Source organism: Bombyx mandarina, chromosome 12 (assembly GCF_030267445.1).
Source record: "Bombyx mandarina strain Sakado chromosome 12, ASM3026744v2".
Taxonomy (NCBI): Eukaryota; Metazoa; Arthropoda; class Insecta; order Lepidoptera; family Bombycidae; genus Bombyx; species Bombyx mandarina.
The window spans coordinates 13,744,970-13,760,464 of record NC_143219.1 but is presented as its reverse complement, the minus strand read 5'-3'; the positions used below and the strand labels follow the sequence as shown (position 1 = coordinate 13,760,464).

The window sequence follows — 15,495 nt, the reverse complement described above, 5'->3', positions numbered from 1 at the left end:
TCACTTGGGGACAGCGGTTTAGCTCGGCCCCTGGCATTGTTGATGTCCATGTGTGACGTTAACCACTCGCCATCATGTGGACCGTATGCTCGTCTGTCTAGTGTTTAAGTGTTACTGGAGCCCATAGGCATCTACAACGTAAATGCGCCACACACCTTGAGATATAGGTTCTAAGGTCTCAGTATAGTTACAACGGCTGCCCCACCCTTCAAACCGAAACGCACTACTGCTTCACGGCAGAAATAAGTAGGGTGGTGGTGCCCACCCGCGCGGACTCACAAGAGGTCCTACCACCAGTACCAATTACGCAAATTATAATTTTGCGGGTCTGATTTTTATCACACGATGTTATTTCTTCACCATGGAAGTCAATCGTGGACATTTGTTGAGTACGTATTTCATTTGAAAAATTGGTACCCGCCTGAGATTCGAACACCGGCGCATCGCTCAAGACAAATGCATCGGACGTCTTATCCCTTAGGCCACGACGACTTCAAAGTACACATAAGAATGTATTTTTTAGCGTTGCTTTCTGTGTTCGTTTTTTTTTATTCATTTAATAGGCATCGCGCGGACTCACAAGAGGTCCTACCACCAGTAAATGTGAGAGGCTATCGAACTAACTCACCAAGCAGAACTGTCTGGCTTCGTCGTACGTCATGGGAGCCCCGACGTACATGTAGCAGGTGCCGGCGAGCGCGTCCCAGCCCGGGGGACACTTGCCGCCCCCCAGCACCGTCAGGTTGTTCATGTAGAACGGACGATAGTCCACCTCCAGGAGCGAGGGGTCGTCGGCCTGGTCCCTGATGCGACCGGCCACCGCCAACGTCACGTTGTAACTCCAGTAGTTGTGCTTGGCGTCGATACGGGTTCGCCATAGGTCTAATGAACTGTTAACAAGGTGATTTGTTAACGAGATGCAATTGAGTCTATATTATTATAATGTACTAGCCGTATGTAATCGCCCGCTTTGCTGGGCATTTAAATTTAACATTATTATTTCTCACCCCCACAAAAATTCTCATCATTAACATTCCCGCAACTGGTGTAGGGAGTCCAACACTTATAAAAATATTAGCCTATCCATTAAGTACATGTATTTTCTACATGGATACCAAGTTTCAAGTCGATCGGATGCACGGTTCAGTGGTTATAATGGAACATCCATAAAAACCCCTGTAGATTTATATATTAGTATAGATTTGATGTCGTTACGGCGATGATGATACACTAATTATCTTATTATTATTGTATGGTTTAGAATAATTTTTCATGGAATTTTATATTTGAATAAAAATCTTATAAAAAGAATTTCTAAATGTGCATTGAGAAGTCGGAGTAGGATGCACATGAAAAAAAAATTTTACCGTTGAAAATTTTGCGTTAACGTTACTCTTACAATTATATATAGATCACCTATTTATAGATATATAGATAGATATTATAAATAAACAAGTTATTGCCGAGGGTTGAAAAGGGTTGTTGAATCACTTTCTGACGAAGCAAGTGTTAGTACCTATAGAACTATTATGGCCAACGCGAACCTTGTCCTCGGTAATTAAAGACTATTCTAGATTTCTAATTACAGACATTTAAATATTAATCCCATCGATGGTCTTTATTAGTGAAATTTTACATAAGATAACAAAAAAAGTCACATGTCTAAAATAATCTTTCGACTATTAGTAGATTATTTTCTAGAATTGACAGATGTTATTTGCACACTATACTAATATTATATTAAAAAGATACAGTATATCGATCATTGATAATAATAAATTATGTAAAATTAGAAAGGGGTTTTGAAAATAATTAGTAGTTGAAAGTAGATAACTTTTTACGGATGTTAACACCTGTCAAATTAATGCTCTGCAGTTTTGGTTTTTTTTGTATTGCCCTTGTAGGCAGACGAGCATACGGCCCACCTGATGGTGAGTGGTTACTGTCGCCCATGGACTTCAGCAATGCCAGGGGCAGAGCCATGCGGCTGCCTACCGATATAGGATATAAGTAAAAAGCACCATGTTGTTTAAGGAGCAAGTTAAAAAGTGTCCGCCTGTAAACAGCAAGTTATTATTGGAAGACTAACCGATATAGCGTTAGTGTAGGAAGTGGAAATTATATGAATATAGCAGTTTTAAACAGTAACTGAATTGTACTAGTTTATGGCGCGATTTTTTAAAATCTTTGCACTTGCTACTGTGGCGCCATCTTAATCGGATCTCTTTCAGCGGACACTTAATAAACTGAGATGGTGCTCCTTACATCTAGCGACGAAGGGCTCGACAAGTAAATTAACCCACAGACACAGCCCACTGAGTTTCTCGCCGGATCCTCTCAGTGGGTCGCGTTTCCGATCCGGTGGTAGATTCTGCGAAGCACGGCTCTTGCTAGGGCTAGTGTTAGCAACGTCATCAGGTTTGAGCCCCGTGAGCTCACCTACTAGTTAAGGTTACGCTGATATAGCCTCTCGAGGCTCTCAGCTTAGGTAGGAAAAAAAAGTTACATCTATCCTTCACGTATGTAATTAAAAATATATATTTAATTTGTTAGTTAAATAAAATAAATAAATAGTTGATGATGTACGATGGTACGATTTTAGGTGATTATACGAGAGTATTAGATATATGCTTACCTCATTACGTTTGGATTATAGTCAAGCAAGCTATCCGGAACAGCCATGCAAAAGAAATATGCAAAATTTAATAATAATTATAAAAACATGCGTCCTTACATCGTATTTACATTCGATATCTTGCTTCAAAGTTAAGAAGACTTATCGCACTATGTTCAAGCTAATGTTTATATTAACAGTTTTAGTGGTCAATATTTCAATATAGGTTCTCCAATTAGGTATAGGATCTCACGACCATATCGTTTAAGTGGTGGCCCATAGACATCAGAAACGTGACCATTGCCATCTATCCTCAGACATGAGACCGAATCCTAGTAAAAAGTAGATTGTGTGTTAGTCATACGAACATTTAGCCATATTCATAGCGAAGCGTGATTAATAAATTATATGTTATATCTAAGTATATCTTTTTATATATATGGTTTTTAAGCGAAGGAGTGGTCTTTGTTTGAAGAGCTACAGTCGCCTAACTGCATGATAGTATTAGCATATAGAATATATAGCATTCCCGAATTTCAACATTTATTATTAAATAACTCACATAGATCGATTAACGGTAATCATTTCGTAGTCGTTGTCGGGATTGAAAAATATATTGTCGACGTAGCTCTGACCGGCTGTTCCCGCGACTATAGTGGCTCGGCCTTCGCGATCTGTTGCGTAGTTCCTAAAAAAAAGGTTGTTTTAAAACTAAAACTAAAGCGACTTAATGGCTAGCCAAATAAAAAAAAGGGTGAAATATTTTTTTTTTATTCTGGCAACTATATTGGGTCGTAGTAGAAAAGTTATTGGATGAGCATTTTTTCTAGGTTATCCAGCATGATTACGTTGATAAAAATTTCTTTGAAAGTTATCATAACATAGATAAGTTTAATGGGTCAAGCTCATTGTTAACGTGATCATTGTGAAAATGTGCTAAAATTTTTTTTGCGGTAACAATCCGCGATCTAAAGGAAAATATCAAATCTTAAATCGAGTTAACAATAATTCCAGGAAATTTTGTCTATATAAAAATTGGAAAACAAAACAAAACATTTCGAATGTCGATCCTATTGAGTGAAAACATCAGCCCTGTGGAAAGTCGTCCTTTTGCCATAGAGAATGATGACAACCACATTATCATTATTAATGGATCAAAGGGCTTCAAATTCCCTCAAAACCAGTTAATTTAATCACGTTATAACAAATACGCCTATACAGCTTATAAAGGCACAAAACGAAAAATTCTCACTTATAGAAACCGTTATGCGAAGTGGTCTGATAAATCGGAAGTCTGACTTTATCGAAGCCAGACACCTCGAGGATCCGGAGGCCGGTGTTGTCGTGTACGTAGTTGTACGTGAAGTTGGAGACGACTTGACGCAGAACGATGACGTCATCGAACGGCACCCGATTCCTGGTGAAGTAATTACGGTATATCGTCACCTCTTGGTACGGCGACGACTGACGACCTGCAAATAACGTTATCCGGTAATATTAAACGAATCGCTCATTGATTTACTTGTTTTTTTGTTTTTATTGCCTTGATGGGTGGACGAGCTCACAGCCCACATGATGTTAAGTGGTTACTGGAGCCCATAGACATCTACAACGTAAATGCGCCACCCACCTCGAGATATAAGTTCTAAGGTCTCAGTATAGTTACAACGGGTACCCCACCCCTCGAACCGAAACGCATTACTGCTTCACGGCGGAAATAGGCGGGGTGGTGGTACCTACCCGTGCGGACTCACAAGAGGTCCTACCACCAGTGATAAATGATAAGTGTCATTAGAAGACATGTCATCTGGTCTGATTAACATAGAATACTAGATAGTAGGTAGTAAGTATTAAGCTCATCTAATGGTGATCATTTGTTTATTGCTAAGATGGGTCAATGAGTTCGTGGCCTATCTGGTGTTAAATGGTTACGTGAGGTCTTTTACAATACAATTCAGTTTCATGTCTCAAAGTGGTTAAAGTACTTAATTTAAAAGCAGTGAAAGATTCCAAGCTCATCTAATCTCGCAATATTAGATTTAATCGGTAAAACTATTCTGCTCACCTTCCACTTTAAGACACGGTAAATCATGGTTTCTGAAGAAGAGATTATTGTGAATCCAGCCGCGAAGGGACGTAGCTGAGCCTCTTGAATCTGCCCTAACGAGCAACCCGCCGACGTTATCTCGCACCAAATTATTCTAAAAAGTATTACACAAATTAAATCTAACACTAAAAAAAGCCATCGCCGGAAGGCTGGCGGCTGTGAAACATTGATATTATTTTGTACAGGCATACCGTACACACTACGATATATTATAGACTGTATATAATAATATATACTATCATACAGCGCGGTGACGCGTCGCCACGCCAGCAATAATTCGTCTTCTCGCATTAAAACTGTATAATCTCAAAACTTACTAATTTTACAGGAGAGTCTTTTAAAAGTTTACCACGGTAACACATCTTTAATATTAATATTCTTTGCAACATTAATTTTTACTTTTTACCAGTTAAATTATCTGTCTTTTAAAGTAAGATAAAATTATGTATTAATTTTGTTAATAGTAGTCAAAACATAGGTAAACAAAAAAAAAAACTAAAACTAAACTACGCTCTGTTGACAGTATTTATGAGAAAAATACTGGTGATACCAAATGTTTCCGTATATTAACTCAATTTTGAATATTTTTGGAAATTGTACACTTTTAATGCGAAAAGGCGAATTATGTTTTACGTGCGGATAAAAATGTTTCACATCTCGTTTTTACCATCGCACCGCCCACAACCAGAGTAGAGTTCATCCATACTACCTGGAGCCACTGCGTTCATCCACAATGCGTTTCCAGAGATCTTTTTTGCCACGTACCATCCGACTTTGGAACGAGCTCCCCTCTACGGTGTTTCCTGAGCGCTGTGACATGTCCTTCTTCAAACGAGGCTTGTGGAGAGTACTTAATGGTAGGCAGCGGCTTGGCTCTGCCCTTGGCATTGCTGAAATCCATGAGCGACGGTAAACACTCACCACCCGGTGGGCCCTATGCTCAAAAAAATCAACTTTCATAAATAGATAAAAACTCTCACCCTAAACACCAGCGTTTGCGTATTCTGTACGTCCACTCTAACAACGGACTGGCAGGTCGTGAAGTTTCCGTACAGCTTGAGACAGTTTCCTATGATCTCGTTCCTAGTGATCGCGACCAGAGGATTCACTTCGCCGACAGATTGATACGTGATCGCGCCGTCTCTGTTCTTTATGAATTCGCTGTTCGATATGTTATGTTGGACGTCGCGATCTGAAATATTAACGGGTCTAATTCGCAAACCGCAATTTTTACACTAAGCGTATATCAACTGTTCCCGAAGTCGAAAATGGGTCATGTATTATTTAACCAAAGCGTAAACTAGATAATCGTCTAAGTATAATTTTGAGTTCCAAATTCCGCGAGTCTGTGATCTATCTTAAACAAAAATTCGGGGTTAGTGAACTTCGAGAACAATTTCCATGCGCCTTGTATCACATAAATATGCCTTTGAATAATTTAATGTTACTTACTGAATCCTATTGCGGATATAGGTAGTGTTACGACTTCAGCTATGAATCCGTGAACAGCCGAAGCGCCATTAGCAAACAACTTGATACTCAAGCTTGCACCTTCTGTTCTAAACAGTTTCTTTTCGTCGGGCGAACCGTTTTCTAAATATCCAATCATTGGAGCCGTGATGTTGTAAATGTCACCATCATACAAAGTCAAAGAGTCCCTTTTCCCATAATTCGTCGTATGATTGAATAAATTGAATTGCAGCAGACGAAATCCGAACGGTTTCACTCTGTACATACTCTTAAATATTTTCACACAATTGACTGGATTGTTGTCGTATTTGTAATAAACGAGCACTCTTTCTTCGACGGTAATCATTTTTGTACTATCACAAATATCAATCAGCGAAAACATATGATATGGTAGATTTAAATCCTTCAAAGGTGTAAAACTAGATTCTTCAGATTCTCTGCCTTCTCCGTTCAAAGATATAGCACTTACGCCTTCACCCAGTACGTCATTCACGGAATTAAACATGATACTCATAGTATCTGTCGGTGATATTAAATTGATACCATGATGAGCACATTTAGTTATATTGACATTCCTTATGACGGGATTCTTGACGATACTTTGAACTGCTGGTGATTTTTCATTGTGAAGCAATCCTGCACCAATGATCTGCAGATGACGAAGTTCGCTTTCCATCTTCTTCATTGTTTCGTGCGTATGATGGTCGTGAATTCGATGTTCGTATTGTGAATATTCGAATTCAGGATTGGCAAACCTTATGCCACCCCAATAGTCGTAGACTTCTTCGAGGTTCCTCGTTCCGCAATGTATAAAAACGTATTCAGAATCCCATTTACACTCGTGCCGATGACCGTATAGTTGTCCGTTTAATCTTATTGGGCAATCGTCATAGCGATTCTCAGTCCCAACGCATTGCAAAGGCTCCGGCCAAGACCAGATTCTAGATAAGGAATTACTGTGATATTCCACTCGGCGGTCATGTGCAAAGAATACATTAATGGGATCAAAACCCAATTCTCTACACACTACTTGAGCGTTTCTTTCTGTGAAACGATTGTCACACATTGGCACCCATTGAAGTGTAGTTTTGTTGTAATATTCGAGAAATCCTTCGTTACGCTTTTCAGCGATATTATCATTAATGGAACAATTCCTTCCCGTGCAAAGTCTAATAGAATTCGGCAACGTGAACGATTCCAATTGTCTCCTATATTGATGGTGTATTGAGGAATACAATCCGACTTCTCTTTCTTTTCTACTAATTTCCACATTACTAGCCGTTGTTATTGGTCTCATTACGATCGGCAATTGAATGTGACCTGCAGCCTGCAATATACCCATTACAAGAATACCAACATTCGGTGCAAATTCCATTACTACACCAGGGTTGATAATCAAAGTTACATCTGGCATTACTGTTATATCTGATTTAATTACATACGGAGCTAATCTAGCTTCTATAGTTAAATTGGATGTCAGTCTTCCGCCTAGTTCATTTAAATCTATAACACTATCAGGACTAAATGTTGGTGAAACACTTGCTTCGAAGTCTTCTTCTAGTAGATACGGTAAATAAACCGCTATAGCATGATTATTCCAGTCGTCAAAGTCAAATATTTGCTTTTTGATTTCCTGTTCTACAGTACTGCCCCACCAGTTCTCAGTAACATCCAATAAATTATTTATTTTCGCTGTTTTTATGCCGGCCACTAGAGTGTATTCTAAAGCATTAGCACCAAATAAATTTCTGCTCACTTTCACTTTTTGAATTCCTTTGAAACCGATGACACATGTCGGGTCAACCGTCCTAAGTTGTGCTCCTCGGTTTACGAAGCTCACGTATTGATTATTTTTAACTTTATTGTAAACAAAAACAGCATAGACTAAGCCCATAATTTCGCTTTGACTGTCCATATGGAATTGGACCATAAATTGACCATTATTCCTTTCTATAAGATTTCCATCAACCATCATTTTCTTTTCCATTCCTCGAATCGATATGAGACCGTATTTGCAGTTGTTATCGGTGAAGATATTTTTTGTTAGGTTCACTTCAGCGAAATGTCCATCTATTACTAAACCGAAATTCTGATTGTTTCTCCACGTATTATTGTACATGTAAACGGAATGTGTGAAATTTTCATTGTATTGCCAAACGTACGGTAAGCTTACATCAAAGCCACCAAGTTTATTTCTTTCTATGGTATTATCTTGCATGAGATAGTGGTATAGATTGTTAGAGCTTCTCAGATCTCTGGCAAAGTGATATATACCTTTGCCATTGTCTGTTATTAGACTATTGTTAACCATAATAGTTACTTCAGTGATGTTACTTTCGTGGATATCCCAAAACGGTGTATTGACGTAAATAGCTTCTTCCTTATTATGAGCTATTTCGCAATTGAATATTTTGATGCTTTCGTTTGCTTTTCTTAAGAAGTGATCTCCTAATTCATTTAAATAACGATTGTAGTATAGCGCTTTTATACCTTTTGTGTTTCCTTTAATTTTTGTATTTATCAGTTGAAGAGTCGGTACTGGTCCTTTGATTATTCTGTTTCTCAGATTTTGTACTGGAGCTACAATTGTACTAACAACTAAAACAACACCTCCTAAAGCCGACGTACCACTCTCGTAAGTAAGCACTATGCCAAAACTATTACTTGTTGTAGGAAATGTAGACAAATCTCGATCAAGACACCACTGCGCACTACCTTCGTTGATATTTTGAGAATCATAAATACAAATGCGTTCAGTCGAGAAGTTGTGAATTGGATTCAATAGCTGCAAACCTATCACATAACCAGGATTGCACTTTATATTATATGTTTTCGCGATATTCTCTCCGTGACTTTTCGCGAAAACAATATGTCTTGTTTCACCGTTTACCAAAGAAATGTCTGTTTCATAATCGGGAATAATAATGGGACGGTAATTCGACTCATCGAAGTTAAATCCTACATCCAAATTAAACCAGCCAGCTATTTCTCTTTGCTGTGGTCCTGTGATGTGAGGATTGTGATATACGCCGGCCACATTGTTATTTTCTATGGTAGATCCATACACTTTTAAACCTAACTGCTTAAAGCTGATACCGCTACCTTTATTGTTGCTGAATTCTGAATTCCGGACTGTATTGATCGCATCGGCTCCATACAAGTCAGAATACAGTATACCCAAACCATCATGATAATTATTTGCAATTTTAACGCTTTCCAAGCTGTGTCTAGCAAAGTCAATTTGAAGTGCTGGCTTAAAGAGGTTCGAGGAATAATCTAACAGTCCAGATTTCTCAATTGTAACATATTGTAAATCAGAACGTTCTGATATTACGCTGAATCTAATTCCCGCCCAACTTGTTTCGTAGCATCTGATTCCCACATCATTATCATGCGAACATGAATTTTCAAAATGGTCTCTGGTTTCTGCTTTACATTTTGTAATATCATTGTCAAATTCAGTGCATTCTACATTTGATAAAATAATGTCTTCAGTGATACCTGCAACTGGTATTTCACTTGGCTCTAAGAACCAATCATCTGGGTTCAAAGCAAGGCCTAATTGATTGCAAACTAACGCTGCATTGATAATATTCCAACGGTAATTACACACAGTGCCCCATTTATCATCTATCCTCAACTGTAATCTTCCTTCATTCGGATTTCTTCCTCCTAAAAGTCTTATTGGTACTACGGGATCTATGTATCCAGGAGTCGTTGGTTCAGAGTCCGTTTCATAATAAGTTTCATTTGACATAACTATTTCTTCTTTAAGTGTGAAAGTTATATCATTGGGCCGGTTCCCTCTTGCTTCTAGTTTTCCTGCCACCATCATACCAATAGCAGGTGGAAATTTCAAAGTCACACCAGACTTCAGAACAAGTTTACCGCCTGGGCGAATATTAATATCTTTATCTACATCATATTCTCCTTGTTTTAATACTTCTATACCCTCCACTTCACCACCAACAACAAACGTACCAGGAACATTAAATTGAGGAACGTGTAAAGAATTAAAATTAATTTGAGTAGCACCAGGGTTGCTGCTATGCAATAAATAAGGCATGTAAACAATTTTCGCCAGATTATATCTGTCTTTTCTGTGGAAGAGTCTGTTATAGACTTTCTCCTCTTCACCAAAACCCAACCAATTATATGTACAATTCAGGATTTTGCTTTGATCTTCAACATGGGAACCGATTTCGTACTGAGCTTCAGGATTGCTAATTATGTTTCTAAAAACGTCAATATTACTAGAAGATAATACTATGGTAGCGGCCACTCTACTTCTAGGAGTTAGCCGAGTATTTTGACCTTCTATAGGCTCAAAAGATTGTTTTATTTTGTTGTCTCTTAGGTAGTTACGAGTGAACAATATGTATTGAATATCACTGTAGGGTGATAAGCCCAGGTTGACAACGAAAGGGCCTCGATTGCCAAAAAAATAATTTTGTTGGATACGGAAATTAGCCGGTAACATTTCGAATTCTTCAATATAGTTTCCTTCTATCCTATTTAGTATAACTATGGCACCATAACTTCCTTGTTCAAAATAATTGTGTTCGATTCTACCGTTTACATTCAGTGCAGGTTGTATTTTCACCGGGACTTTTTGATTTTCATAAAACCTATTGTGTCCGATTTGAAGGTTCAATAATTTGGTCGGGTTGTTGAGTTTCCAACAAGTTAAGATATTTATTGTACTTTCGCTGCTCGTATTAAACCAATTACCTGTAATGTTTACCCAACTATTGCCACAAAAGTTTCCGTGCATTATTCCCACGTCAAGGTTTTTAAATATTTCTGAATATTCGATTACTGTTGTTTGGTTCAATGCTACATATTCAGTCTCCGAAGTATCATTTAGCCAAACGGCTACGGCGTGACCTTGATTGGAACTCAGTATGCTTCTAGAAATATTCCTATTACCACCGGTTACAGTTATATTGACACCATCTCCTTGGTTGAACGATATTCTGCTCTCTGTTACATTGACATCACCTGCGCCGCTGACAACATGTAGACCAGCTACGTGATTGTTATTGGATATCGAAGTTCGATGTATGTGAATCTGAGATCTAAGGTTTTCAATAGCCACGCCTCTCCCATTGTTGTCTGAGATAATCGTGTCGGTTACATTTAAATCGTAGGTCTTGCTGACTCCCGATGTTAACCTTAAAAATCCCGTGATATCAGTTCTGGTATTGGCACGAAATCTTACATACATTCTATTTCTAGTCGACGTTACACTTTGTGGTCGTGTGAAATTCCTTAAGCTGAAACTCAATAACAATCTGTCGTCAGTCGTCAATCCATCGTAAACATATATCTCACCAGTGTCGTTTTGATTTGTCAAAATTTTGAGAAAACTCAGCGTGAGAACGTGGTCGGATATTGTATAAAATTTTTGGTTACAATCTCTTTCCATGTTAGAGTACCTTGATTGTTCTATGGACATTTGAATAGGAAACGTCTGACTAGGAGTCGAAGCAAGGGTGCATAAATCGAAAATTTCGCTTCTATCAAATCTCTCATCGAGATTAATCTCATGAACAACATATCTGACACCGTCACCTCCATTATCATGTATCATACAGTTTTCTATTTTTACCATGCCGTATGTAGAGTTCACGTACACGCCATAACCTCTATTGTTTTGTATCGTGCAATTATTGATGACAATAGGTGCATTTGGTGACGTCACATTTATAGCGTTAAACGCAGAATTTGATACCTCCAAGTCGTTCATTTCAGGTGGAACTCCGACCACGTCTAAGGCACTGGTCGCTGTATTATCTCTTCCTAGACCCGCATTTCTAATTACCACGTGCGATAATCTTGACATTGATGTAGGAACATATAAAGTATTTGATAATGTTAGCACTCGCTCGAATACTGCGTTCTCGAATCGTATTCCCCTCCAATGTCTGGCGGGGTTTCCGTTCACGTCGTGACGAGGTAAGCATCGTAGAGCAAAATCTGGGTGATAATCGCAAACTCCTGAACCGAGTTGTCTTGAATTCCAATCGCATTGGAAGAGGTCGTATTCTGTGCCTTTGCACTTGGGCTCTTCATAGAGTAGGCGAGCTCTACGGCCGGGCTGTCGGTCCATCCAGTTGTAAAAGGATCCACCGATGAAGCCGAGCTGCCGACATGCTGTCTCCATGTCATTGATAGTCCAGCTGAAATTGCGTAGATTATTAAAATTAAAAACAAGTAGCTTCTATTAAATAGACTCTTTAAAACACCCAAATGTGTACCTAACTTTAATCACGAGATCAAAACAATTTTTGAAGTTACCTGCGTCCGCTATAACTCCCATTTATCTCTAATGTAACTACGATATCTGCGCCCATCTAATGAAACCTGAGGCTGGACTAACACAATTGAATCTCGGACTAAAGCGTCTTATGAGCATCAACTGAAAATTTCAAACTCGCACCGCTGTGATTTTACTAAGACTAGTTAACACCTTAGAACAGGAAGGAATGGAGAAACATAATCCAAACAAAAGTGCTCCGTAAAGTTCACGACCCTCAGCACTGATGAAAACGACGCAAAGCGACGAGCTAACACCTACCTTTATCTTACCTACTGACCTATATGGGTAAGCTAATAGAAACTGCGAACTACCACTTACTTTCTAGAATTGGTGCAAACCGACCGCCATTGTCCGCGGTGTAACAGTTGCACACGACCAACAAGGATTGATGGTCCGTCAACAAGACGTATATCTGGTATGGGCTTCGCTTCTGTAACAGTTTCTTCGGTGCTCGTAAATGTCACTTTACTTTGATGGTCACCCTGTAAATACGACATTATAGAATTTAGATTTTTTTCTAATGGTAATAGGGAAGAAAGTTGGTTGAATCGATTTTACCCACGCATCTTGGTAGAGTTTGAAAAGCCTCCGGGTCCTCAGTAATTGCTCCATCCCAAAAAAATAAAATTAAACTTTGGAAATAATGTCTTAATGCGATACAGCATCGGTATCAACAAAATGTAACTTTGAAATTTTAATGTAAACAAGGCATGTACCTCAAGTGGACCCGATATGCAATATTCGCGTTGATGTTAAATTTCGCAAGACAAATCGGCGAAAGTTGGTCAAATTTCATGAACCTGGCGAGTAGAGAATGGACGGATGTCAAACGAATTTCAAGTTGACAAACTATACGAAACAATCAACTCGGTTTCCCTTATTTAAATAATGGTCTTTAATTTCCGCTTAATGATTTGATTATTCGATTACTTGAAATACTAAATAAAAATGGACGAGCGACAATTACTAAAACCTATTCGTGAATAATGTTCTTCGTTTAGAGATACTTAGGCAACGATGTATACAAGTAAATAAAACTTTGAACCCTCAGGACATTGGCTACTTGGGTTTTAATTGGAATGAAAAAATATGACATAACGTATATAGGTGTTAACGAATTTCATCCGACGATCTATTGATCGGTTCGCGGGGATCCGCTGGATGCAGGTAGCGCAGGACCGGTCTTTGTGGCGAGGCTTGGGGGAGGCCTATGTCCAGCACTGGACGTCTATGGGCAGATAAGAAGATTTGGAGTGCGGATTTTTTTTATTATTATTAATTCAATCAATAAACGAGCCCCCACAGTCAACTGGGTGTTAAGTGATTAATATATTGTACAATTGTGCCACTAGTCCAATGCGTTACCTGTGCATTTAAGTTACCTATGGAAAGGCTGTTTCGCGGCATATTTCTGTCAAGTTGCGACATATTAAGCGAGTTATGGGAATAAACTAATTGACTAATATGTTTATTAGATAAAAGGTTAAAAACCTATTTGGATCGTTAAGCTATTGTAGTAAGTTGGTGCTACTTATTGATAGGCACTGAGTTTCTTTTTATAACTCTAATGATGGATTATAAATATTTCAAAAAATAATTCTATAGTATGAAAAATACACAGATGCTTTAAATTAATAAACCTATAACGGCCGTCTGGTGTAGTGATAAGTGACATGGTCACTACACAAGGGGTTCGCGGGTTCGAATCCCGCCAAGGGAAGATATTTGTATGATAAATATAAAATGTCTTTTTCAGGATTATGGATGTATATTATATGTATGTGTATAATAAAAATCTTATATTTATTTCCGTTATCTGGTACCTGTAACACAAGTTCTTTACGAAATTAGCACGGGACCAGTAAACGTGGCGTGATCGTTAGTAAATATTTATTTATTTATATTTATTTATTTATATTTATTTATTTATAAGCTTTTAAATCCCAAAGAGTGTAAAACCGCTTTGCACACACAGTTTATAGGAAAGTTATTTCTGAATAATTATGTCGACGTTATTTAACCCAAGCTCGGCAAGTACAGTGAGTTCTAAATATACACTACATTACCTAGTATATACTATACAATACTATATAATAGTTTAAACTAATATACGGTATATATTATTGGCCTGACACGGATCTGTTACATACATTCGAATTTCAAAATCATTACAGACATATTTAGAGCGAATGAAACTTCCGAGAAATTTGAGTTGAAAAATTCCGTTATAATCATGCATTACAACGAATCAGGATTTATATTTTTTTAAATCTGTTAACAAACAGAACGAAAGAAATATTTTTTGTTGCAGTTCAAAGTCCTGAATAAACACTCACGTTCAGAGTAAATATGAGTTATCTCTCGCATGCCATACGTATGTACATAAATATCTACATAAGTACATAATGGGTTTTAGAAGAAGCCGCTTTCGTATCATCATTTCGTAATATCTAACCACTATTCGAAATGAGTTTTGATCGCGCTCACCGAATACTATGATATCGATAGGAAAAATACTGGCGGTAGGACCTCATGTGAGTCCGCGCGGGTAGGTACCACCACCCCGCCAATTTCTGCCGTGAAGCAGTAATGCGTTTCGGCTTGAAGGGTGGGGCAGCCGTTGTAACTATACTGAGACCTTACAACTTATATCTCAAGATGGTTTTTTTTGTCTTTTGTCTATGGGCTCCAGTAACCACTTAACACCAGCTGGGCTGTGAGCTCGTCCACCCATGTAAGCAATAAAAAAATAATATAAATAATGAAATTGTTTTTTTTTTTGTAATTTGGGTATGAAACTAAATAACAGCAGAAACAATTGCTTTAAATTAGATTTATTATTTTTCTGAAAATTATTCTTAATTTCAATGATTACTGTGCTTTTAAAACACGCATTCCGTTAAAAATTTATCAACAAAGAGAATTACTATAAACATCGGTGTTTATAATAGCCGTCTGTTCGTCACGATCGCGATGTCCCTT

At 38.0% G+C, this 15,495-nt stretch overlaps 1 protein-coding gene across 2 annotated transcripts in view; it reads right to left on the bottom strand.

The window, feature by feature from the left end:
* bark (C-type lectin domain-containing protein bark beetle) overlaps positions 1-15,495 on the bottom strand; it is a 48,420-nt gene that overhangs the window by 6,980 nt on the left and 25,945 nt on the right. Inside the window, exons 2-9 of one of the 2 annotated variants that reach the window (XM_089732105.1) lie at positions 12,832-12,995; positions 6,174-12,373; positions 5,702-5,913; positions 4,680-4,815; positions 3,867-4,086; positions 3,177-3,302; positions 2,636-2,665; positions 629-890 (exon numbers count right to left, since the gene is read on the bottom strand). In XM_089732105.1, coding sequence (XP_089588231.1) covers positions 629-890; positions 2,636-2,665; positions 3,177-3,302; positions 3,867-4,086; positions 4,680-4,815; positions 5,702-5,913; positions 6,174-12,373; positions 12,832-12,995 — 7,350 coding nt within the window. The remainder of the gene's footprint in view (positions 1-628; positions 891-2,635; positions 2,666-3,176; positions 3,303-3,866; positions 4,087-4,679; positions 4,816-5,701; positions 5,914-6,173; positions 12,374-12,831; positions 12,996-15,495) is intronic. The other variant, XM_089732106.1, reaches the window with a different exon arrangement.